The following is a 27410-nucleotide window of genomic DNA, read 5'->3' as shown; positions in this document are numbered from 1 at the left end:
CCTCAGTTTATGGCCACGGGGTATCTATTTTCTCATAAATAACGGACAATTTCATATAACACGGGAAATAATTGACACTACGGCAGAAATTGAATTCACCTCAATAGACGTCATTGATTGGTTGAAATTGAAGAAAAAAACATATCCTACAAACCATAGAATTTTCTCAATAAAGCAAGAGAAAAAGATGTTTTCTTTTGACACATTCTACCAGTATACGAAGTTTAAAAGTGTTTAGGTACGTGGAAATTATTTTTAAAAAACTGCCGGTCAAACCGAAAGGATCGTAATAGTGTTATCACACATGGTTTTATTTTTTCCTGTGAAAATACATTTATTGTTACGATGGAAGATATTTTTCATTAAATCATTAACTGATTTATTATTTAACTCAGACAGATTATGGGGTACCACATTGTAGTTTGCCTGGAGGCAAAAATATTTGTGACATCTTTTCAAAAGGAATGAGAGGAAAAAGAACTGAAGCAAGAGTGAGCGGCTGGAAAGCGGTAATACGACATACGCATGCGCACTGAACTTCATTCCCTTTAACCGTTCCAAATTTTTCACTGTTTAATGAATTCCTCTTAATCAAGCACCACGCACTTTTATTTGACCATTTCTCGTCCACCACAAACACTGTTATAATACATTTCCCAACAATTCTACACACTTAGAATAAAGTTCACAACTACCACACACAGAGTTATAACAACATTTCTGTAAGTATAATTAAACAATGAAAATATTTCGTCTTTTAGTTTTGTAGTCATTTGTTTTTGACGAATTGATTCTTTGTGTCTGTCCTACATTTTATACATGAAATTTGCATACTTTCTGCGTGATTTGGCTGCTATTTCTTGCTATGAAACCTATTTTGTTGCCTGTCCATCGTTGCAACGTTAGTTTGTTGTATGGTTTAGTTTGAGAAATATTTTGTATTACACTAGACTCAGTCTGTTATAATTTGGTTTCAAATTTTATGACAATGCCAGCAATTTAGCTGGTGAATAAGTCGATTACATCGATTCCTGTGCTTGGCGATCTTTCGTTTTAACTCGAAATAATGTAAACACTGAATCGGTATTTCCGTGACCACATGTTGTCTTTTCAATTGTCAATTGGGAAGACAAAGCCAATGGGTTGTGCGTGCGTGCTTGTTGCTCTGTGTGTTATTTCTACAAATGCTGGTGCCATGACAAAAGCACCGCGTGCTGGTGCCGCATAAAGAGCACTTGTAATGGTGCCACATAAAGGGCACTTTTGCTGGCACTTAGTACACTCTATAAGGTGACTGGCATAAGGAAGGGCATCAAACCATAGAAACCATGCCATAAGAGGCAAATTAAAACAAATCGTTCAACAATTGTCAATGTGTTCTATGGTGGTGATGACGATGTCTTTGGAGAGAATGCTTTGAATCATGTTTGTCCAGTCAAAGCTGACCTGGGGCTGAATAACCATGTCCAATTATTATTTTGGAGAGAGAGAGTGTTATCGTCTACTATTTTATAGTTTAATACATTTTAGCACAATGTGAAGGTGTAGCTCTTGTTTACAAATGTATATGCTTCTGTTATGTAAATTTTAGTAAATTAAAATGTTCAGTCGTGAAAGTAAATATTTCTTTCTGCAATTAATCTCTATAGAAATGGTATAAGTTTTCCGCTATTAAATCTCTGCTTTTCAAGTAGCCTCCATATTTTAAACTGATTTTTTTTTCATTATTTCAGAATAACAGATGACATTGGCATAACAGAAAATGCACCTTCAAACCATTCTATCTTTTAAATGCTATATGGAAGAGACAGCTAGCATTATTTCTATAAATTCATTGTAAAATTCCAATGACATTTTGCTCTGAACTGAGATTATTAGCAAAATTTCTGTGTCATAATCTGGAGTGTATACAAAGTGAGTTTGTGTGCTAATAAAACTTGGATAAATTTTCAGAAGTTTTTAGATAAAAGGAAAATTGGACAGAAATACAGCAGCTGAAAAAATAGCAACGATTAAAGAATAGGAACAAAAAATATATAGAAATATAGACATATTATTATTTCAGAAATAAATATTGCAAAAACTAGATGAATTTTTCTGTTGGAGACATGCCTAAAGACAGAGGAAAGCCATCATGTGAATTTAATATCTGTGAAAAGTCATTCTCTGAAAATGGTAACCTAACAAAACGTAAGTGCAATAATACAAGGAAGAAGCAATTTTGCTGCAATATCTGTGGGAAATCATTCTCTTTACGTAGTAGTTTAACATTTCACCAACGAGTTCATACGGAAGAGAAGCCATATGGATGTGATATCTGTGGCAAATCCTTCTCTCAGAATGATAACGTAACTAGACACAAACGTACCCATACAGGAGAGAAGCCATATCACTGTGGTATTTGTGGTAAATCATTCTCTCGAAGTGATGCTTTCATATCTCACAAGCGTGTTCATACAGGAGAGAAACCATATTGCTGTAATATCTGTGGTAAATCATTCACTCAAGGTTCTGACTTAACTAAACACAAACGAATTCATACAGGAGAGAAGCCATATCACTGTGATGTCTGTGGTAAATCATTTTCTTTGTCATCAAGCGTAACTAAACACAAACGTATTCATACAGGAGAGAAACCATATAAGTGTGGCATTTGTGGTAAATCTTTCACCCGAAATACTTCATTAACTTCTCACAAACGGATTCATACGGGAGAGAAGCCATATAAGTGTGATATTTGTAGTAAATCATTTTCTCGACTTGACTACTTCACTGCACACAAGCGTGTACATACAGGAGAAAAGCCATATCAGTGTAATATCTGTGGTGAAACATTCAGTGTAAGTTGTAGCTTACAATCACACAAACGTATTCATACAGGAGAGAAGCCTTATCACTGTGATATCTGTGGTAAATCATTCCATCACAATAATGCTTTAAAAGTACATAAATCTATTCATACAGGAGAGAAGCCATATAACTGTGATATCTGTGGTAAATCATTCTCTCAAAAGAATAATTTAAATAAACATAAGCGTATTCACACAGGAGAGAGGCCATACAGTTGTGATTTCTGTGGTAAATCATTTCCTCAAAATATTCAATTAACATCTCACCAACGTATTCATACAGGAGAGAAGCCATATCAGTGTAATATCTGTGGTAAATCATTCTCTGTAAGCAGTGCTTTGAATTCTCACAAACGTATTCATACAGGAGAGAAGCCATACCAGTGTGATATCTGCAATAAATATTTTTCGCACAGTAACAATTTGACTATTCACAAACGTATTCATACAGGAGAGAAACCATTTCAGTGTGATGTCTGTAAGAAGTCATTCTCTGACAGTCGTAGTTTAAGAACACACAAGTATATTCATACAGGAAAGAAGCCATATAAGTGTGATATTTGTGGGAAGTCATTCTCTCAAAGTAGTAATTTGAAGTCACACAGGCGTAGTCACACAGGGGAGAAGCCATATCAGTGTAATATCTGCAGTAAATCATTCGCTGTAAGTTCTGGCTTAACAATACACAAGCGTATTCATACAGGAGAGAAACCATATCAGTGTGATATTTGTAAGAAGTCATTCTCTGACAGTAGTAGTTTAATAGTACATAAGCGTAGTCACACTGGTGAGAAGCCATATCAGTGTGATATCTGTGGTAAATCATTCTCTTTAAGTAGTCACTTAACAATACATAAGCGTGCTCATACAGGAGAGAAACCATATCAGTGTGATATCTGTGGTAAATCATTCTCTTTAAGTAGTCGCCTAACAAGACATAAACGTACTCATACAGGGGAGAAGCCTTATAAATGTGATATTTGTAGCAGATCATTTTCTCAACTTAGTAATTTAAGAGTACACAAATGTCCTCATACAGGATAGAAGCCACATCACTGATATTTGTGGTAAATCATTCTCTCAAGGTCATGGCTTATCTAGACACATATGTATCCAGTTGAAAGTGTAACTGTATCAATGTGGAACTTCTTTATTTCATATAATTTGCCAAAAGGGCATCACACAGATGGAAGCTTCGCGGGCTGGACACGGACATTGATGGTATGAATGATGATGGGAGAAGAGGAAAAGCGCCCGCTGACTTTTGCTTCTCTAAAACAATGTTCTTTTTTCCCTTTTCCCCAAAGACACAATGAGGCAATAAACCTCTTACTTAACACAATGTTCAGAATTCTTTTTTCTTTGTTTAAAACACACAAAAAGTCACATTTTCTAGACTCGTTCAGGTTATCCGGCCGACCAGTATCCTTGCTTCTTTGAAGCATGCACCCGGTTCCAGGCCGGACCACACAGGTATATATTTATAGGAGCAATGTGGAATTTCTTAACAACCAAAAAACATTTAAGTACCCACCTGAAATGAGGTGGGCTTAGCTTTGTGAACTTTACCCATGACAACAACCAAGCCACCCATCATTGGCTCTCTTTCTGAGGTTGTCTTTTACAGCTGTTTGAACTTTTAATGATGCCAACCTTTTTTTATTTTCTGCTTACCACATGAAGGAATATGGTTTAGTGTCAAATTTCTTTCTTTCTATGAAAATTTAAAAACAAACACCGTCTTCTATAATTAAATGTATGTACATTGGAAAAGAAATATAACAGTGTGTGATAAGAGCCTTCCCACACTCTATGTTTTATATTAACTCAACTAAACACTGTTGAGATAACTTACCTCTGTAATAGTTTTAATAAAAGCAATTTCCTCCAGATTTTGAATTTGTTTTGAGTGTGTTGAAACCAATATTGTTATATTTGGGAAGAATCAATTGGTAAAGTCTATAAACCAGGCATGTGTTAACAGTAATTACTCAGGGTCGGCAGTAGGTGATGTTAATGTTGTAAAACAAAGAAAAATAAGGCGTGCAACCATGTTGGAGGCAGATTTAATTCTACCTATATAGTATGTAAGGAAAACAATGTTGGAGGAATGTACATAGCATATGTATGGCTTTAATGCTGCAATTGAAAGGTAGGGGCAAATTATGGCCACCTGATCTACAAAAAAATTAACTATTTTGTATTTTATGCAGAGTAATCAGAGTAACCCTCTTGATTTTATTGAATTTGGTGCATGTTTTTCCATAAAAGGAAACTATTATTATTGATCTATTTTCTCCAGGGTAGACACTGCCTACCCAGGCGGCACATCCCTGCCATAAACATGTTCACCTCTTGTTTCAGTCATTTGACTGTGAAAATGCTTGAACACCAACTTAGGTTTTAGTCAAACACATCGACCCCAGGGTTTATTCTTTGTAAGCCTGGTAATTGTTTTATTAGTCTGTTTTGCTGAACCATTAAGTTACGGAGATGTAAGCATACCACCGCTTGTCAGGCAATGGTGGTAGGGATAAACACACACATATATATATATACAAGTGATACCAGTGCCAGTGGCACGTAAGAGAACCATCCGAACGTGGCCGTATCCAGTGCCGGTGGCTTGTAAGAGAACCATCCGAACGTGGCCGTAGCCAGCGCCAGGTCGACTGCTGGTTACGTTTGCTTATTTTTGGGAGTTTTGTATAATATATAAATATTATTTAAATGTCATTAAAATAATAAGTAGCCTAATGGTTAATACATTTATATTTGTTTTGAGAATAGAATAGGTTAATTTTATTGTTTTGTGATTAATAAAGATATATTTGTTATGTTTATATGTTAGTTATATTTAACTGATGATGGATAATAAGTGTTTGTATTGTCAAAGTGAAAAGAACCAAGATTTTTATAATTATTATTATTATTATTGAGTGAGAGAACAGTTCATGCCATCAAAGTGACACTGGGGTAAAATATACGAAGCCCAATATACCCATCATGACTACCCGTCTGATAAAGGTACACCAGGCACATGCATCACAACCATATGTGTGCGACATGGTGATCTCATATCAAGATAAACTGCACATGACCTAGCCGGTGGGGCCCAGTTAGAATTTTCTTCAGGTTGAGTAGCCCATCCCGCTCAAATGGTCCCTGAATAATAGATCCACCTGATCTACAAAAAAATAAATTATATTGTCTTTTATGCAGAGTAATCAGAGTAACCCTCTTGATTTTATTGAATTTGGTGCATGTTTTGCCATAAAAGGAAACTATTATTATCGATCTATTTTATTCAGGGTAGACACTGCCTACCCAGGCGGCACATCCCTGCTATAAACACATTCACCTCTTTCTTGTTTCAGTCATTTGACTGTGAAAATGCTTGAACACCAACTTAGGTTTTAGTCGAACAAATTGACCCCAGGATTTATTCTTTGTAAGCCTGGTAATTGTTTTATTAGTCTGTTTTGCTGAACCATTAAGTTACGGAGGTGTAAGCATACCACCGCTTGTCAGGCAATGGTGGTAGGGATAAACATATACATATACACGTGATATGAGTGCCAGTGGCACATAAGAGAACCATCCGAACGCGGCCGTAGCCAGCGCCAAATCGACTGGCCTCCGTGCCAGTGGCACGTAACAAACAACATCCATGCGTGGCCGTTCGCCAGCCCCGTCTGGCACGTAAAAAGTACCCACTACACTCACGGAGTAGTTGGCATTAGGAAGGGCATCCAGCTGTAGAAACACTGCCAGATCTTCCCAGTTGAACCGTCCAACCCATGCTAGCATGGAAAGCGGACGTTAAACTATGATGATGACATACATGCGCACACACACACATATATATATATATATCAATTAGAAAAAAAAACACCTATCAATTCAATAATGAAAAATTAATTTGCACAATCTAGAAAATTGCATATTATAGAAAGATAAAATATAAGAAAAACATATAACGATGATTAAGTAAAGTGCAAAATAATAAATAAAACGTAAATGCATGGGCGACTGCTGGTCTTCCATAAACAACCTTGCTTGGACTTGTACCTGAGAGGGTAACTTTCTAGGTGCAATCACTCGGTCAGTCATGACCGAAGGGGGTCTCAGCATCTATGGCTTACTACTACAATAAGAACGTGTACACACTTACTCAAGAAGAAATTAACTCTCTTAACCTCGTATGCTTTTCCATTTACTAATTGTACAAATGAACCCATTATGGTTTTGACTACATACTAAGTTACGATGAATTAATTTTTGTTTACAATTTCGATCAATGTTCTTCTGTCATCTTACTCATCTGCAACATCAACACCCGTTGCAATCGCTAACTGCCGACTCCAACAATCATCACAAATTACCGTTACAATTTTACAATTGGTAATCACTGACTCCACCTAACAATACCTATTTCTTTATTACCCACAAGGGGCTAAACACAGAGAGGACAAACAAGGACAAACAGATTAAGTCGATTACATTGACCCCAGTGCGTAACTGGTACTTAATTAATCGACCCCGAAAGGATGAAAGGCAAAGTCGACCTCGGCAGAATTTGAACTCAGAACGTAACGGCAGACGAAATACGGCTACGCATTTCACCCGGTGCGCTAACGTTTCTGCCAGCTCGCCGCGTTAAGATGGCAAAATATATCTGACATCGTTTCAATAGCACTGAGAGGAAAAGGGGTTCAAATAGGGGTCAGCTTCTATCGCACTGCCATACAACATACGCATGCGCATAAGATTGCTTCCGTTTATTTCTTCACTTCCCAATTTTTGCCTCCTTAATGAATTCCTTTTAATCAAGCACCATGCACAGTAATTAAGCATTTATCGTCCACTGCACACGCTTTTATAATACATTTTTCAGCAATTCTATTCACAACTACCATACACACACACGCAGTTATAACAACACTGTCCTTTATAAAACATTTCCGTAAGTATTCAACAATGAAAATATTTCATCTTTAGTCATTTGTTGGCATTCTTTCGATATAACTCGACAAAACCAAAACCTTTCACTTCGGGTGTTTCCGTGGGTTGTGGAGTTTAGATATAACGAAATTATGCCAGCAATGTCTCGTTTTAAACTTGAAGAAAAAAAGCCTCGCATATTTGTTCTTACCAGGGTAAGTGTCTTCTAGTATAGCCTCGGTCCTGCTGAAGCCTTGTAAGTGGATTTGGATGACGGAAACTGTAAGAATCCCGTTGTATATAGATACATACAGTTTTTAAGGTCTACCCCTAAATTTGGTAATGAAAGAATTACAAACAGCTCAACTGAACGCCACTGCATCGTACCAAACACCTACTTTCCATCTTGGGTAAGAATCCAATACTGCAACGGTTGAGGGTTTCCAGGGCCCACAGCTTTTCAATATCTCGACACAAAACCAGAAACATTTATTAAGCGTAGGGTTGGATGTGCTCTAACGATGTATTCAACTTTTTATCTGAGATACTAAACGAACCCACAGCCTAGAGAAACACAAAGAGCAGCTTTGTTCATCTAATTGCTTCATCAGAAGCAAATTGACACAGAGGAATAAGAAGCAAGCTGAAATAAACAAGCAAACAAAGATCAAAGACCTTGGATGCAATTAATAAACGAGAAGCAATCAAACATACATATTTAGGTACATATAAAAACCAAGTCAGCAAGTTTCAGTGTTGAATACATATTTATTTAACCACGTCACCTCCACAGGATTTCACAATCTTCTTCATGGAGTATATATTTTTAGTATGCAAGAAATTGTGTCTTCCAAAAAACCCAGTTACTCTAAAAGACGTTCACCTGGATTACTCCACCGTCTGCTCCATGATGCTGCACTGCCTCACACGTTTCTCCTCTTTTAGATTTCAGCTTTAATATCAATGGGCCTCTCGTGTGTGCTACATTCTGCTACACACACAACTATATTTATCTGCACATCACTGTTTCCACTCCTCACAATTGTCTAATCTAGTGGTTCCTAAAGTGGGAATATTTATGGTTATACAAATTATTTTCTACACAGACTTCTAACAAATACCTCTGCCCAGCAAAACTATGTGTGTCCCAGGTAAGTGCTTATGAAAAGGGTTGGCATCATTAACAATACCTCAAAAAGGAACCCTGATGATTATGAATGTTACCAAGGGTTCATTAGTTACTGACAATGCCCACAAAGAGAAAGGCTTTTAAAACGTCTGTTGCTGTGTGTTGCAAAGACATTTCAGAAATAATACAGTCAAATTCTTGTATGGATAGATACATGTGCACTTAAGTAACGTTTCTCAGAGAATGATTTACCACAGATATCACAGTGAAATAGCTTTTCCCCTGTATGAATACGCCTGTGTTTGTTTAATGTAGTACTATCAGAGAATGATTTACCGCAGACATCACAGTGATATGGTTTCTCTCCTGTATGAACACGTTTGTGAGATGTTAAACTATCACTTCGAGAAAATGATTTACCACAGACATCACATTGATATGGTTTCTCTCCTGTGTGAATACGTTTGTGTACAATTAAGTTACTTCCGTCAGAGAATGATTTACCACAGATATCACAGCAAAATGGCCTCTCACCTGTATGAATACGTTTGTGAGAAGATAAATGACAGTTTTGAGAGAATGATTTACCACAGATATCACAGTGATATGGTGTCTCCCCTGTATGAATACGTTTGTGAGATGTTAATTCACAGTTTAGAGAAAATGATTTACCACAGATATCACAGTGAAATGGTTTCTCTCCAGTGTGAATACGTCTGTGTCTATTTAAGCGACTGTTTGTAGGGAATGATTTACCACAGATATCACAAGGAAATGGCTTATCTCCTGTGTGATTACGTTTGTGATTCATTAAGGCACTTCTATCAGAGTATGATTTCCCACAGACATCACACTCATATGGCTTCTCACCTGTATGAATACGTATGTGTCTAGTTAAGTGATTGCTTAGAGAGAATGATTTACCACAGATATCACAGTGATACGGCTTTTCTCCTGTATGACTTCGTTTGTGTCCAACTAAACTACTGCTTACAGAGAAAGATTTACCACAGATATCACAGTGAAATGGTTTTTCCCCTGTGTGAATGCGTTTGTGCGTAGTTAGGTTACTGTTTTCAGAGAATGATTTACCACAGACATCACAATAAAATAGCTTCTCTCCTGTATGAATATGTCTGTGGCTAGTTAGGTAATTGCTGCTAGAGAATGATTTGCCACAGATATCACAGTGAAATGGTTTTTCCCCTGTGTGAATGCGTTTGTGCGTAGTTAGGTTACTGTTTTCAGAGAATGATTTACCACAGACATCACAATAAAATAGCTTCTCTCCTGTATGAATATGTCTGTGGCTAGTTAGGTAATTGCTGCTAGAGAATGATTTGCCACAGGTATCACAGTGAAATAGCTTCTCTCTTGTATAAAAATATCGGTGTTTAGCTAAGCAACTGCTTTGAGAGATTGATTCACCACAGATATTACAGTGATATGGTGTCTCCCCTGTATGAACACGTTTGTGTACAATTAAGGCACTTCCGTCAGAGAATGATTTACCACAGATATTACAGTGAAATGGTTTCTCTCCTGTGTGAATACGCCTATGTCTAGTTAAATTATTAGTCTGAGAGAATGATTTACCACAGATATCACAGTGAAATTGCTTCTCTCCTGTATGAACACGTTTGTGATTAGTTAAGTCATATCTTTGAGTGAAGGATTTACCACAGATATCACAGTGAAATGGCTTCTCTCCTTTATGAACACGTTTGTGAGAAGTTAAAGTATCATTTAACGAAAATGATTTACCACAGATATCACACTGGAACGGTTTTTCTCCTGTGTGAGTACGCTTGTGTCTATCTAATGCAAAACTTCCAGTGGTTGATTTACCACAGATATCACAACGATACAATGATTTTCGCATATTTTTCAGCATTTCTTTGAGGAATCAAAATAGAAACAATCCTTGGCCTTTCTCACCACATTAAAGTTTTACCCCTATCTTTATCCTTCTTTTTATAGTTTATTCCTTACAAATATTTTCAATGCAAACCTCACTGATATCTAAAGATGCTACAAATTTAGAAAGTCATCAAAGAGTAACGAGAATGCAAAGCATCAGCTAATGAAATAGAAAAATGTTGCTATTAATCTCAGTTCAGAGCAAACATTTCATAGAATTTCTAACCAAGATTTATAGAAATAGGCTTCGATGCGTTCTGTGTAAACTTTTCCGCAAGACTTTAAAAGATGAAAAATGTTGAAGATGTATTATTATAAAAGAAAATATCTTTGATGCCAATGTCATCCGTAAATCTGAAATAATAAAGAAACAGAATTAGATAGAGAATAAAGATCAAAAGAGAAATGTTACAACATTTCTTAATTAATTAAATGACATCATATAACATTGGGTGAAATGTAAAAATTTGTAAACTACAACTACTCTTTAACATTGTGTAACATTACTCATATACGCACCTATATACATATCTATATCTATCTACCTATATAAATTTATATGTGATGAGTTCCGGTTAGGCAGGGAATAATATTTTGATTTTTGGGGGCTTCATTTTTGAGAACTCCCTGAAAAGATGTGGTTAGGGTCACAGAACAATGATATAAACATTTTTGCAATTTCAATTTTGGTAACTCCCCAAACCGAAAGGATCCCGCATTTCTGTAGTTATGCCCTAAATTTACTGACAAAATATACATTATTAAACGATTAAAGGACTCAAAAGAAAATTACACAAATCGGGTGTCGAAAGGGGAAATATCGTTTACAAAAAGGAAACCCGTTGTGAGGGAGGTCTTCCTGCTTGTCTTCAGGAATACTTAAAAAGCTGACAAATGTCTGTAGATATAGACTACCCTCCTATGGTTCAGTTTCTTGTCTTAGATATCACAGACCTCCGTTAACAAGTGTGCAACAAATGCTATGTAGATATATTTTCAGACTTACCATTAGAATACTTGTTGTTCACCAGGATCCTTTCTTGAAATCCAGTTTGTTTTTCCCACCATGGATAGTAGAAATGCGCACAATATTTGCTACAACACGCATACAAACAATTCGTGCTTTCGATCTAAGGTCCAAATGAAATATGAAGAAGGGCGAGCAAAGTTCCTCGATTGAAAGCTTTTTCCCCCCTTTCCTGTAAAATAGGGATCAACCAACTAAAGCTGTGATCAAGAGAAATATTAAATCACAAATCAGGTAAGTCGCTTCGTGTTATTCATAGAGATCAACGTTCACCTGAACACGAGGTATTACTACATCTGATATAATTAGATTCGTCTTAATTAGAAGCACGTGTAGAAGCTGTTGATAATTATTCCCGCGTTTGAACGACACCGGTGTCATATATTAAAAGTCCCCAATATAACAAATAGAGACGTTAAAGTTATATTAATTCACACCTTTAATTGCATCTCACCCAAGGTAAATGATAAAAACCTCATCCAGCTAAATAGTAATTACGTCTCAACAAGAGTGTCTGCGCATGGTCACTGAACCTGCTAAAAAAAGCAGCCAAATATTTCTGACATCATTACATCTTAGCATTAGAATGCATATAATCGTTTGTTTGTTCATTAAACGGACATATGATTAGAAACACAGCAGGTGGTGTTCCCTACGCCTTTATCAGGGGTCGCCAAACTTTTTCGACCATCGACCCTCAACTATAGCGAAGATCGAAACGGAGCCTTCCCGGCTTTCAAATTCCTTTTTGTTTTCTCCGGAATCCCATGTTTTTAGTCTATGAAAATTTCGATTCTGGAAAAGATTTTTTCAACAATCCCAACATCAAAATTTCAGTCCCATATCCCTTTCGTTCGTTTTTTTACTTTTCCCTGAAATAAAGGGGGAAGGGTTCCGTTTACGGCGGGGGGAAAGACAATGGACCGCACCCTCTTTCCGATGTTTTTTTTGTTTTGTTTTTACAGGAACCCACGATATCGAGTGCGGAGATTCCAAATCCGCATAAAAAAGTTTTTTATCTCCCCACGCAATTTCTTAAATTTTCAACTAAAAACAAAATATTTCTGATGAAATATTTAGAAAAATAAGGAGATTACGATTCTGAAAAAAAACTGTAAATTCTAATTTTTCAAAATATACAAAACAAAAACAAAAATAAAACCCACCTCCTCCCCTGACCCGTAACAAGAAATGAAATGAAAGTGTTTTCTTCTATTAATGTTTCACGCATGCATAAAATTACAAAATAGAAGTTGCATAAAGTGAGAGTCGGGTGGGGTGCAGGAGGCGATGCAGGTTGTGATGGGAATGGTGAGGAGAATAAGGGGAGGTAGAGAGGGGAGCTGGATGAAGATCCTGCTTTTTCCATTAAATTCCAATATTAACAACCGCATAATTTTCACTAAGAGAAAAAAAAAACAAAACTTGGATTCTTGGGGTGGAATCAAGTACCCTGACCTAATAAGATGCTTCACGTCCCTTATATTGGTTTGGAAAACAAGAAGGTAGGGTCACCCCTTCCCATTTCGGAATCATTTGATATTTTCGCGTTTTTTATTTTCTTGAATGAATTCCTGTGACCTAATATGCTACAAAACTCTTTTTGGGGTCCATAAAACGGGGTGGGGTGAGGTGGAAGCCTCAGAAATTTCACCCCACCCTCACTGATCTTTTCACCTGCATGAAAAAAGTGGGGAAGGCCCCCAATTTTTTGTTAACCACAATAAGGGATTTGCAGCATATTGGGAGGTCAGGGTACTTGATTCCCTGCAAAAGAATCCAATTTTTTTTCCTTACTGAAAACTTTGTAGATAAAGAGATCAATGGTGGTGGGGGGGGCGAACATTCTAAGGCTTCTAGCTCACTCCATCCCGTTTTTCGGACCCCAAAACAGGTTTTGTAGCATATTAGGTCAGAGGAATTCATTCAAGGAAGAAAATAAATTTCCAATGATTCCAAGATGGGAGTGTCCTCCCACTTTTCCAAACCAAAATAAGGGATTTGCAGCATATCAGGAGGTATTTCCTTTATCACAGCCGATGGTTGCATGCCAAAAGGTTTGATAGAACCTACTGAAGCAATCCAGCATCCTCACAGTATTACTACAAGTGACAGCGAGGCTAAGGTGTTAAGAAAAACCATGCACCCACACGGGCATCACATGCCAATGTTGACAGGAACTTCATGGATAATGGCCTAGTCCCTCTGAATGTCTCAAACACCACAAGGTAGAAGAGATAGTTCACTGTCAGGTCCCGATACCTCAGGGTTTCCTTCCATTCTGCTACGGAAGCAGAGACCCCGCCATTATACTGCAGCATCCAGGATGTGAGAAGGAGCAAAGGAGAGTGTGGCATCCCAAATGAGGCACCTTACCTCTAACCCAGGCACAGATGACAAGACCATCCGGTCTATTTCTACCACTTGCGAGAAACATTTTCAGGATGAGGGGACAGGAGTTTCGGCAAATTCACACATCTTTATTTCCTCATACGTTTTCACAAACTCTGTGAATTGCCCACCCCTACTCCAGGTAGTGTTTAGCCCCAACAAATTCCTATATAATTGTAATCTACACAATTTGAAGCATTTAAATACAAAATTGTGTGGTAAGTAGCTTGCTTATCAATCGCATAGTTCCCCAGTTCAGTTCCACTGCTTGGCACCTTCGGTAAGTTTCTTCTACTATAGCCTCGGGCCAGCCAAAGCCTTGTGAGTGGATTTGGATGATGGAAACTGTAAGAAGCCCGTTGTATATAGATATATACAGTTTTTAAGATCTACCCCTAAATTTGGTAATGAATCCTATAGTAACCCCTGGACTGAATGCCATTGCATCGTACCAAACACCTACTTTCCATCTTGGGTAAGAATCCAATACTGCAACGGTTTAGGGTTTCCAGGGCCCACAGCTTTTCAATATCTCGACACAAACCAGAAACATTTATTAAGCGTAGGGTTGGATGTGCTCTAACGATGTATTCAACTTTTTATCTGAGATACTAAACGAACCCACAGCCTAGAGAAACACAAAGAGCAGCTTTGTTCATCTAATTGCTTCATCAGAAGCAAATTGACACAGAGGAATAAGAAGCAAGCTGAAATAAACAAGCAAACAAAGATCAAAGACCTTGGATGCAATTAATAAACGAGAAGCAATCAAACATACATATTTAGGTACATATAAAAACCAAGTCAGCAAGTTTCAGTGTTGAATACATATTTATTTAACCATGTCACCTCCACACGATTTCACAATCTTCTTCATGGAGTATATATTTTCAGAATGCAAGAAATTGTGTCTTCCTAAAAACCCAGTTACTCTAAAAGATGTTCACCTGGATTACTCCACCGTCTGCTCCATGATGCTGCACTGCCTCACACGTTTCTCCTCTTTTAGATTTCAGCTTTAATATCAACGGGCCTCTCGTGTGTGCTATATTCTGCTACACACACAACTATATTTATCTGCACATCACTGTTTCCACTCCTCACAATTGTCTAATCTAGTGGTTCCTAAAGTGGGAATATTTATGGTTATACAAATTATTTTCTACACAGAATTCTAACAAATACCTGTGCCCAGCAAAACTACGTTTATCCTTGGTAAGTGCTTACAAAAAAGGGTTGGCATCATTAACAATACCTCAAAAAGGAACCCTGATGATTATGAATGTTACCAAGGGTTCATCATTTACTGACAATGCCCACAAGGACAAAGGCTTTTAAAACGTCTGTTGCTGTGTGCTGCAAAGACATTTCATAAATAATACAGTCAAATTCTTGTATGGATAGATACATGTGCAGTTAAGTAACGTTTCTCAGAGAATGATTTACCACAGAAATCACACCTTAAAAGCCTCTATCCTGTATGAATACGTTTGTGAGAAGTTAATTGATAATTTTGAGAGAACGATTTACCACAGATAACACAGTGATATGGCTTCTCTCCTGTATGAACACGTTTGTGATATGTTAAACTATCACTTCGAGAAAATGATTTACCACAGACATCACATTGATATGGTTTCTCTCCTGTGTGAATACGTTTGTGTACATTTAAGTTACTTCCGTCAGAGAATGATTTACCACAGATATCACAGCAAAATGGCCTCTCACCTGTATGAATACGTTTGTGAGCAGTTAATTTAAAGTTTAGAGAGAATGATTTACCACAGATATCACAGTGATATGGTGTCTCCCCTGTATGAATACGTTTGTGAGAAGTCAATCGACAATTTTGAGAGAATGATTTACCACAGATATCACAACAAAATGGCCACTCTCCTGTATGAATACGTTTGTGAGCAGTTAATTGACAGTTTTCAGAGAATGATTTACCGCAGATATCACAGTGAAATGGTTTCTCTCCAGTGTGAATACGTCTGTGTCTATTGAAGCGACTGTTTGTAGGGAATGATTTACCACAGATATCACAAGGAAATGGCTTATCTCCTGTGTGATTACGTTTGTGATTCATTAAGGCACTTCTATCAGAGTATGATTTCCCACAGACATCACACTCATATGGCTTCTCACCTGTATGAATACGTATGTGTCTAGTTAAGTGATCGCTTAGAGAGAATGATTTACCACAGATATCACAGTGATACGGCTTTTCTCCTGTATGACTTCGTTTGTGTCCAACTAAACTACTGCTTACAGAGAAAGATTTACCACAGATATCACAGTGAAATGGTTTTTCCCCTGTGTGAATGCGTTTGTGTGTAGTTAGGCAACTGTTTACAGGGAATGATTTACCACAGACATCACAATAAAATAGCTTCTCTCCTGTATGAATATGTCTGTGGCTAGTTAGGTAATTGCTGCTAGAGAATGATTTGCCACAGGTATCACAGTGAAATAGCTGCTCCCTGGTATAAAAACATCGGTGTTTAGCTAAGCAACTGCTTTCAGAGAATGATTCACCACAGATATTACAGTGATATGGTGTCTCACCTGTATGAACACGTTTGTGTACAATTAAGGCACTTCCGTTAGAGAATGATTTACCACAGATATCACAGTGAACTTGCTTCTCCCCTGTATGAATACGTTTGTGAGTAGTTAACACACTATTTTGACAGAATGATTTACCACAGATATCACACTGGAACGGTTTTTCTCCTGTGTGAGTACGCTTGTGTCTATCTAAGGCAGCACTTCTAGTGGTTGACTTACCACAGATATCACAACGATACAATGATTTTCGCATATTTTGCAGCATTTCTATGAGAAATCAAAATAGAAACAATCCTTGGCCTTTCTCACCACATTAAAGTTTTACCCCTATCTTTATCCTTCTTTTTATAGTTTATTCCTTACAAATATTTTCAATGCAAACTTCAGATATCTAAAGATGCTACAAATTTAGAAAGTCATCAAAGAGTAACGAGAATGCAAAGCATCAGCTAATGAAATAGAAAAATGTTGCTATTAATCTCAGTTCAGAGCAAACATTTCATAGAATTTCTAACAAAGATTTATAGAAATAGGCTTCGATGCGTTCTGTGTAAACTTTTCCTCAAGACTTTAAAAGATGAAAAATGTTGAAGATGTATTCATTATAAAAGAAAATTTCTTTGATGCCAATGTCATCCGTAAATCTGAAATAATAAAGAAACAGAATTAGATAGAGAGGAAAGATCAAAAGAGAAATGTTACAACATTTCTTTATTAATTAACAAATGACATCATATAACATTGGGTGAAATGGAAAAATTTGTAAACTACAACTACTCTTTAACATTGTGTAACATTACTCATGCACGCACATATATACATATCTGTATCTATCTACCTATATAAATTTATATGTGACGAGTTCAGGTTAGGCAGGGAATAATATTTTGATTTTTGGGGGCTTCATTTTTGAGAACTCCCTGAAAAGATGTGGTTAGGGTCACAGAACAATGATATAAACACTTTTGCAATTTCAATTTTGGTAACTCCCCAAACAGAAAGGATCCCGCATTTCTGTAGTTATGCCCTAAATTTACTGACAAAATATACATTATTAAACGATTAAAGGACCCAGAAGAAAATTACACAAATCGGGTGTCGAAAGGGGAAATATCGTTTACCAAAAGGAAACCCGTTGTGAGGGAGGTCTTCCTGCTTGTCTTCAGGAATACTTAAAAAGCTGACAAATGTCTGTAGATATAGACTAACCTCCTATGGTTCAGTTTCTTGTCTTAGATATCACAGACCTCCGTTAACAAGTGTGCAACAAATACTTGTTGTTCACCAGGATCCTTTCTTGAAATCCAGTTTGTTTTTCCCACCATGGATAGTAGAAATGCGCACAATATTTGCTACAACACGCATACAAACAATTCGTGCTTTCGATCTAAGGTCCAAATGAAATATGAAGAAGGGCGAGCAAAGTTCCTCGATTGAAAGCTTTTTCCCCCTTTCCTGTAAAATAGGGATCAACCAACTAAAGCTGTGATCAAGAGAAATATTAAATCACAAATCATGTAAGTCGCTTCGTGTTATTCATAGAGATCAACGTTCACCTGAACACGAGGTATTACTACATCTGATATAATTAGATTCGTCTTAATTAGAAGCACGTGTAGAAGCTGTTGATAATTATTCCCGCGTTTGAACGACACCGGTGTCATATATTTAAAGTCCCCAATATAACACGAAGAGACGTTAAAATTATATTAATTCACACCTTTAATTGCATCTCACCCAAGGTAAATGATAAAAACCTCATCCAGCTAAATAGTAATTACGTCTCAACAAGAGTGTCTGCGCATGGTCACTGAACCTGCTAAAAAAAGCAGCCAAATATTTCTGACATCATTACATCTTAGCATTAGAATGCATATAATCGTATGTTTGTTCATTAAACGGACATATGATTAGAAACACAGCAGGTGGTGTTCCCAACCATTTATCAGGGGTCGCCAAACTTTTTCGACCATCGACCCTCAACTATAGCGAAGATCTAAACGGAGTCCTTCCCGGCTTTCAAATTCCTTTTTGTTTTCTCCGGAATCCCATGTTTTTAGGCCATGGAAATTTCGATTCTGGAAAAGATTTTTTCAACAATCCCAACATCAAAATTTCAGTCCCATATCCCTTCCCTTCGTTTGTTTTACTTTATCCTGAAATAAAGGGGGAAGGGTTCCGTTTACGGCGGGGGGAAAGACAATGGACCCGCTTTCCGATGCTTTTTTGGTTTCGTTTTTACAGGAACCCACGATATCGAGTGCGGAGATTCCAAATCTGCATTAAAAAAATTTTTAATCTCCCCACGCAATTTCTTAAATTTTCAACTAAAAACAAAATTTTTCTGGTGAAATATGTAGAAAAATAAGTAGATTACGATTCTGAAAAAAAAACAAAAACACCCACCTCCTCCCCTGACCCGTAACAAGAAATGAAATGAAAGTGTTTTCTTCTATTAATGTTTCACGCATGCATAAAATTATAAAATAGAAGCTGCACTAAGTGAGAGTCGGGTGGGGTGCAGGAGGTGATGCAGGCTGTGATGGGAATGGTGAGGAGAATAAGGGGAGGTAGAGAGGGGAGCTGGATGAAGAGCCTGCTTTTCCCATTAAATTCCAATATTAACAACCGCGTAATTTTCACTAAGAGAAGAAAAACAAAACTTGGAGGTCAGGGTACTTGATTCCACGCAAAAAAGGCCAATTTTTTTTCCTTACTGAAAACTTTGTGGATAAAAAGATCAATGACGGTGGGGGGCGAACATTCCAAGGCTTCCAGCTCACTCCATCCCGTTTTTCGGACCCCAAAACAGGTTTTGTAGCATATTAGGTCAGAGGAATTCATTCAATGAAAAAAATAAATTTCCAACGATTCCTAGATGGGGTGTCCTCCCACTTTTCCAAACCAAAATAAGGGATTTGCAGCATATCAGGAGGCATTTCTTTTATCACAGCAGCTGGTTGCACGCCACAAGGTTTGATAGAACCTACTGAAGCAATCCAGCATCCTCACAGTATTACTACCGGTGACAGCAAGGCTAAGGTGTTAAGAAAAACCATGCACCCCAACGGGCATCACCTGCCAATGTTGACAAGAACTTCATGGATAATGGCCTGGTCTCTCTCAATGTCCCAAACACCTGAAGGTGGAAGAGATAGTTCACTGTCAGGTCCCGATACCTCAGGGTTTTCTTACATTCGGCTACGGAAGCAGAGACCCCCACCATTATACTGCAGCATCCAGGATGAGAGAAGGAGCAAAGGAGAGCGTGGCATCCCAAATGAGGCACCTTACCTCTAACCCAGGCACAGATGACAAGACCATATGGTCTATTTCTACCACTTGCGAGAAACATTTTCAGGATGAGGGGACAGGAGTTTCGGCTACTTCACACATCTTTATTTCCTCATACGTTTTCACAGCTCTGTGAATTGCCCACCCCTACTCCAGGTAGTGTTTAGCCCCAACAAATTCCTATATAATTGTAATCTACACAATTTGAAGCATTTAAATACAAAATTGTGTGGTAAGTAGCTTGCTTATCAATCACATAGTTCCCCAGTTCAGTTCCACTGCTTGGCACCTTGGGTAAGTTTCTTCTACTATAGCCTCGGGCCAGCCAAAGCCTTGTGAGTGGATTTGGATGACGGAAACTGTAAGAAGCCCGTTGTATATAGATGTATACAGTTTTTAAGGTCTACCCCTAAATTTGGTAATGAAACCTATAGTAACACCTGGACTGAGCGCCACTGCATCGTACCAAACACCTACTTTCCATCTTGGGTAAGAATCCAATACTGCAACGGTTTAGGGTTTCCAGGGCCCACAGCTTTTCAATATCTCGACACAAAACCAGAAAGATTTATTAAGCGTAGTGTTGGATGTGCTCTAACGATGTATTCAACTTTTTATCTGAGATACTAAGCGAACCCACAGCCCAGAGAAACACAAAGAAGAGCAGCTTGGTTCATCTAATTGCTTCATCAGATGCAAATTGACACAGAGGAATAAGAAGCAACCTGAAATAAACAAGCAAACAAAGATCAAAGACCTTGGATGCAATTAATAAACGAGAAGCAATCAAACATACATATTTAGGTACATATAAAAACCAAGTCAGCAAGTTTCAGTGTTGAATACATATTTATTTAACCACGTCACCTCCACAGGATTTCACAATCTTCTTCATGGAGTATATATTTTCAGAATGCAAGAAATTGTGTCTTCCTAAAAACCCAGTTACTCTAAAAGATGTTCACCTGGATTTCTCCACCGTCTGCTCTCATGATGCTGCACTGCCTCACACGTTTCTCCTCTTTTAGATTTCAGCTTTAATATCAACGGGTCTCTCGTGTGTGCTATATTCTGCTACACACACAACTATATTTATCTGCACATCACTGTTTCCACTCCTCACAATTGTCTAATCTAGTGGTTCCTAAAGTGGGAATATTTATGGTTATACAAATTATTTTCTACACAGAATTCTAACAAATACCTGTGCCCAGCAAAACTACGTTTATCCTTGGTAAGTGCTTACAAAAAAGGGTTGGCATCATTAACAATACCTCAAAAAGGAACCCTGATGATTATGAATGTTACCAAGGGTTCATCATTTACTGACAATGCCCACAAGGACAAAGGCTTTTAAAACGTCTGTTGCTGTGTGCTGCAAAGACATTTCATAAATAATACAGTCAAATTCTTGTATGGATAGATACATGTGCAGTTAAGTAACGTTTCTCAGAGAATGATTTACCACAGAAATCACACCTTAAAGGCCTCTATCCTGTATGAATACGTTTGTGAGAAGTTAATTGATAATTTTGAGAGAACGATTTACCACAGATAACACAGTGATATGGCTTCTCTCCTGTATGAACACGTTTGTGATATGTTAAACTATCACTTCGAGAAAATGATTTACCACAGACATCACATTGATATGGTTTCTCTCCTGTGTGAATACGTTTGTGTACATTTAAGTTACTTCCGTCAGAGAATGATTTACCACAGATATCACAGCAAAATGGCCTCTCACCTGTATGAATACGTTTGTGAGCAGTTAATTTAAAGTTTAGAGAGAATGATTTACCACAGATATCACAGTGATATGGTGTCTCCCCTGTATGAATACGTTTGTGAGAAGTCAATCGACAATTTTGAGAGAATGATTTACCACAGATATCACAACAAAATGGCCACTCTCCTGTATGAATACGTTTGTGAGCAGTTAATTGACAGTTTTCAGAGAATGATTTACCACAGATATCACAGTGAAATGGTTTCTCTCCAGTGTGAATACGTCTGTGTCTATTGAAGCGACTGTTTGTAGGGAATGATTTACCACAGATATCACAAGGAAATGGCTTATCTCCTGTGTGATTACGTTTGTGATTCATTAAGGCACTTCTATCAGAGTATGATTTCCCACAGACATCACACTCATATGGCTTCTCACCTGTATGAATACGTATGTGTCTAGTTAAGTGATCGCTTAGAGAGAATGATTTACCACAGATATCACAGTGATACGGCTTTTCTCCTGTATGAGTTCGTTTGTGTCCAACTAAACTACTGCTTACAGAGAAAGATTTACCACAGATATCACAGTGAAATGGTTTTTCCCCTGTGTGAATGCGTTTGTGTGTAGTTAGGTTACTGTTTACAGGGAATGATTTACCACAGACATCACAATAAAATAGCTTCTCTCCTGTATGAATATGTCTGTGGCTAGTTAGGTAATTGCTGCTAGAGAATGATTTGCCACAGGTATCACAGTGAAATAGCTGCTCCTTGGTATAAAAACATCGGTGTTTAGCTAAGCAACTGCTTTCAGAGAATGATTCACCACAGATATTACAGTGATATGGTGTCTCACCTGTATGAACACGTTTGTGTACAATTAAGGCACTTCCGTTAGAGAATGATTTACCACAGATATCACAGTGAACTTGCTTCTCCCCTGTATGAATACGTTTGTGAGTAGTTAACACACTATTTTGACAGAATGATTTACCACAGATATCACACTGGAACGGTTTTTCTTCTGTGTGAGTACGCTTGTGACTATCTAAGGCAGCACTTCTAGTGGTTGACTTACCACAGATATCACAACGATACAATGATTTTCGCATATTTTGCAGCATTTCTATGAGAAATCAAAATAGAAACAATCCTTGGCCTTTCTCACCACATTAAAGTTTTACCCCTATCTTTATCCTTCTTTTTATAGTTTATTCCTTACAAATATTTTCAATGCAAACTTCAGATATCTAAAGATGCTACAAATTTAGAAAGTCATCAAAGAGTAACGAGAATGCAAAGCATCAGCTAATGAAATAGAAAAATGTTGCTATTAATCTCAGTTCAGAGCAAACATTTCATAGAATTTCTAACAAAGATTTATAGAAATAGGCTTCGATGCGTTCTGTGTAAACTTTTCCTCAAGACTTTAAAAGATGAAAAATGTTGAAGATGTATTCATTATAAAAGAAAATTTCTTTGATGCCAATGTCATCCGTAAATCTGAAATAATAAAGAAACAGAATTAGATAGAGAGGAAAGATCAAAAGAGAAATGTTACTACATTTCTTTATTAATTAACAAATGACATCATATAACATTGGGTGAAATGGAAAAATTTGTAAACTACAACTACTCTTTAACATTGTGTAACATTACTCATGCACGCACATATATACATATCTATATCTATCTACCTATATAAATTTATATGTGATGAGTTCAGGTTAGGCAGGAAATAATATTTTGATGTTTGGGGGGCTTCATTTTTGAGAACTCCCTGAAAAGATGTGGTTAGGGTCACAGAACAATGATATAAACATTTTTGCAATTTCAATTTTGGTAACTCCCCAAACAGAAAGGATCCCGCATTTTTGTAGTTATGCCCTAAATTTACTGACAAAATATACATTATTAAACGATTAAAGGACTCAAAAGAAAATTACACAAATCGGGTGTCGAAAGGGGAAATATCGTTTACCAAAAGGAAACCCGTTGTGAGGGAGGTCTTCCTGCTTGTCTTCAGGAATACTTAAAAAGCTGACAAATGTCTGTAGATATAGACTACCCTCCTATGGTTCAGTTTCTTGTCTTAGATATCACAGACCTCCGTTAACAAGTGTGCAACAAATGCTATGTAGATATATTTTCAGACTTACCATTAGAATACTTGTTGTTCACCAGGATCCTTTCTTGAAATCCAGTTTGTTTTTCCCACCATGGATAGTAGAAATGCGCACAATATTTGCTACAACACGCATACAAACAATTCGTGCTTTCGATCTAAGGTCCAAATGAAATATGAAGAAGGGCGAGCAAAGTTCCTCGATTGAAAGCTTGTTTCCCCCTTTCCTGTAAAATAGGGATCAACCAACTAAAGCTGTGATCAAGAGAAATATTAAATCACAAATCAGGTAAGTCGCTTCGTGTTATTCATAGAGATCAACGTTCACCTGAACACGAGGTATTACTACATCTGATATAATTAGATTCGTCTTAATTAGAAGCACGTGTAGAAGCTGTTGATAATTATTCCCGCGTTTGAACGACACCGGTGTCATATATTAAAAGTCCCCAATATAACAAATAGAGACGTTAAAATTATATTAATTCACACCTTTAATTGCATCTCACCCAAGGTAAATGATAAAAACCTCATCCAGCTAAATAGTAATTACGTCTCAACAAGAGTGTCTGCGCATGGTCACTGAACCTGCTAAAAAAAGCAGCCAAATATTTCTGACATCATTACATCTTAGCATTAGAATGCATATAATCGTATGTTTGTTCATTAAACGGACATATGATTAGAAACACAGCAGGTGGTGTTCCCTACGCCTTTATCAGGGGTCGCCAAACTTTTTCGACCATCGACCCTCAACTATAGCGAAGATCGAAACGGAGCCCTTCCCGGCTTTCAAATTCCTTTTTGTTTTTTTCTCCGGAATCCCATGTTTTGGATCTTTTCAATATCGTGGCCAGGACCCCAGATCTTTCTAGTTAACTAAATAATTTTGAAACTTCGTGTACTCATAGAGTGGAACTAGTTTATTTGAGAAAAATCTATTCTATGACTTTAATCGTAGATTAAAACTGCGAATTTTAAGCAATGAGATTGCTTGTTTTCATATGTAAAACGTTACTGCGATCTGTTAGTGTGACGTTGAAAGCACTTTTGACGTAGTCTGCTCTCTCTTTGTAAGTCTGTCTGCCTCCCCCTCTCTTACTATATTACATTTATCTTGCTTGAACTCATTGAAATAAAACGTCGTCCTTTTTTTCTGTCTGTCTGTCCTTTTCTCTCTCTCTCTCTCCCTCTCTCTATCTCTCTATCTATCTCTCTATCTATCTATCTATCTATCTATCTATCTATCTATCTGTATATATGTATGTTCATATATGTATGTAAATATTTATGAAATAAACACACATATTCGTGCGGATGTATTAAATATCTAAAATGTGTGAGCCTTATATAATTAAACTGATGATATATATATATATATATACACATATATATATATATGTGTGTGTGTGTGCGTGCGTGTAATGTATGTATAATTATATATATGCGTGTGCGAGCGTGTGTGTGTGTGTGTGTGTCTGTATGCGCGCGCGTGTGGTGTGTGTGTGTGTGTGTGTGATGAAAGGCAAAATCGACCTCGGCGGAATTTGAACTCAGAACGTAACGGCAGACGAAATACGGCTACGCATTTCGCCCGGCGTGCTAACGTTTCTGCCAGCTCTTTGCTTTTTTAATATTAAATTTCTTGCCTTTTGCACAAATAAATACAATAAGTGAAATGAAACGCATTAGCTTAGAAACGAAATCTTTGTTTACATTTAAGATGTTTAATACGGAGTAAATAAAATAAAGCCGAATGACGGAATATCATTGGTTAAAATTCTAATTATTAAACAACGTTAAACTTAGAAGTTACAATTCCGTTTTCATTCTGGTTTACAATTAAGTTTACTTTTGACACATTCTACCAGTATACGAAGTTTCAAATTGTTTGGTTCAGTAGGAAAAATTTGAAAAAACTGGCTTCAGAATTGAAAAGATCCCATGTTTTTAGTCTATGAAAATTTCGATTCTGGAAAAGATTTTTTCAACAATCCCAACATCAAAATTTCAGTCCCATATCCCTTTCGTTCGCTTTTTCACTTTTCCCTGAAATAAAGGGGGAAGGGTTCCGTTTACGGCGGGGGGAAAGACAATGGACCGCACCCTCTTTCCGATGTTTTTTTTGTTTTGTTTTTACAGGAACCCACGATATCGAGTGCGGAGATTCCAAATCTGCATTAAAAAAATTTTTAATCTCCCCACGCAATTTCTTAAATTTTCAACTAAAAACAAAATTTTTCTGATGAAATATTTAGAAAAATAAGGAGATTACGATTCTGAAAAAAAACTGTAAATTCTAATTTTTCAAAATATACAAAACAAAAACAAAAATAAAACCCACCTCCTCCCCTGACCCGTAACAAGAAATGAAATGAAAGTGTTTTCTTCTATTAATTTTTCACGCATGCATAAAATTATAAAATAGAAGCTGCACAAAGTGAGAGTCGGGTGGGGTGCAGGAGGCGATGCAGGTTGTGATGGGAATGGTGAGGAGAATAAGGGGAGGTAGAGAGGGGAGCTGGATGAAGAGCCTGCTTTTTCCATTAAATTCCAATATTAACAACCGCATAATTTTCACTAAGAGAAAAAAAAACAAAACTTGGATTCTTGGGGTGGAATCAAGTACCCTGACCTAATAAGATGCTTCACGTCCCTTATATTGGTTTGGAAAACAAGAAGGTAGGGTCACCCCTTCCCATTTCGGAATCATTTGATATTTTCGCGTTTTTTATTTTCTTGAATGAATTCCTGTGACCTAATATGCTACAAAACTCTTTTTGTTGTCCATAAAATTGGACACTGATTTTTTCACCTGCATGAAAAAAGTGGGGAACGCCCCCAATTTTTTGTTAACCACAATAAGGGATTTGCAGCATATTGGGAGGTCAGGGTACTTGATTCCCTGCAAAAGAATCCATTTTTTTTCCTTACTGAAAACTTTGTAGATAAAGAGATCAATGGTGGTGGGGGGGGGCGGACATTCTAAGGCTTCTAGCTCACTCCATCCCGTTTTTCGGACCCCAAAACAGGTTTTGTAGCATATTAGGTCAGAGGAATTCATTCAAGGAAGAAAATAAATTTCCAATGATTCCAAGATGGGACTGTCCTCCCACTTTTCCAAACCAAAATAAGGGATTTGCAGCATATCAGGAGGTATTTCCTTTATCACAGCCGATGGTTGCACGCCACAAGGTTTGATAGAACCTACTGAAGCAATCCAGCATCCTCACAGTATTACTACAGGTGACAGCGAGGCTAAGGTGTTAAGAAAAACCATGCACTCACACGGGCATCACATGCCAATGTTGACAAGAACTTCATGGATAATGGCCTAGTCCCTCTGAATGTCTCAAACACCACAAGGTAGAAGAGATAGTTCACTGTCAGGTCCCGATACCTCAGGGTTTTCTTCCATTCTGCTACGGA

The 27410-nt window shown here is 37.3% G+C and overlaps 2 protein-coding genes across 2 annotated transcripts; one reads left to right on the top strand and one right to left on the bottom strand.

The window, feature by feature from the left end:
• The first annotated feature begins 391 nt into the window (after window positions 1-391).
• On the top strand, window positions 392-4741 carry LOC115226603 (zinc finger protein 271-like). The gene is made up of 3 exons (XM_036515477.1): window positions 392-722; window positions 1734-3176; window positions 3420-4741. The coding sequence occupies exons 2-3, from the start codon at window positions 2088-2090 to the stop codon at window positions 3891-3893; spliced, it is 1563 nt and encodes a 520-aa protein (XP_036371370.1). The 5' UTR covers window positions 392-722; window positions 1734-2087; the 3' UTR covers window positions 3894-4741.
• Window positions 4742-8320: 3579 nt separating this feature from the next.
• Window positions 8321-24743, bottom strand: LOC115226422 (zinc finger protein 239-like). Its single transcript, XM_036515158.1, has 4 exons — window positions 24016-24743; window positions 22595-23359; window positions 9526-10094; window positions 8321-8436 (listed from the first exon to the last, which is right to left on the bottom strand). The coding sequence occupies exons 2-4, from the start codon at window positions 22978-22980 to the stop codon at window positions 8321-8323; spliced, it is 1071 nt and encodes a 356-aa protein (XP_036371051.1). The 5' UTR covers window positions 22981-23359; window positions 24016-24743.
• Between the last annotated feature and the right edge of the window lie 2667 nt (window positions 24744-27410).

This window comes from Octopus sinensis, linkage group LG30 (genome assembly GCF_006345805.1).
Source record: "Octopus sinensis linkage group LG30, ASM634580v1, whole genome shotgun sequence".
In the NCBI taxonomy this organism is placed as follows: Eukaryota; Metazoa; Mollusca; class Cephalopoda; order Octopoda; family Octopodidae; genus Octopus; species Octopus sinensis.
This window is presented reverse-complemented; position numbering and strand designations above follow the sequence as displayed.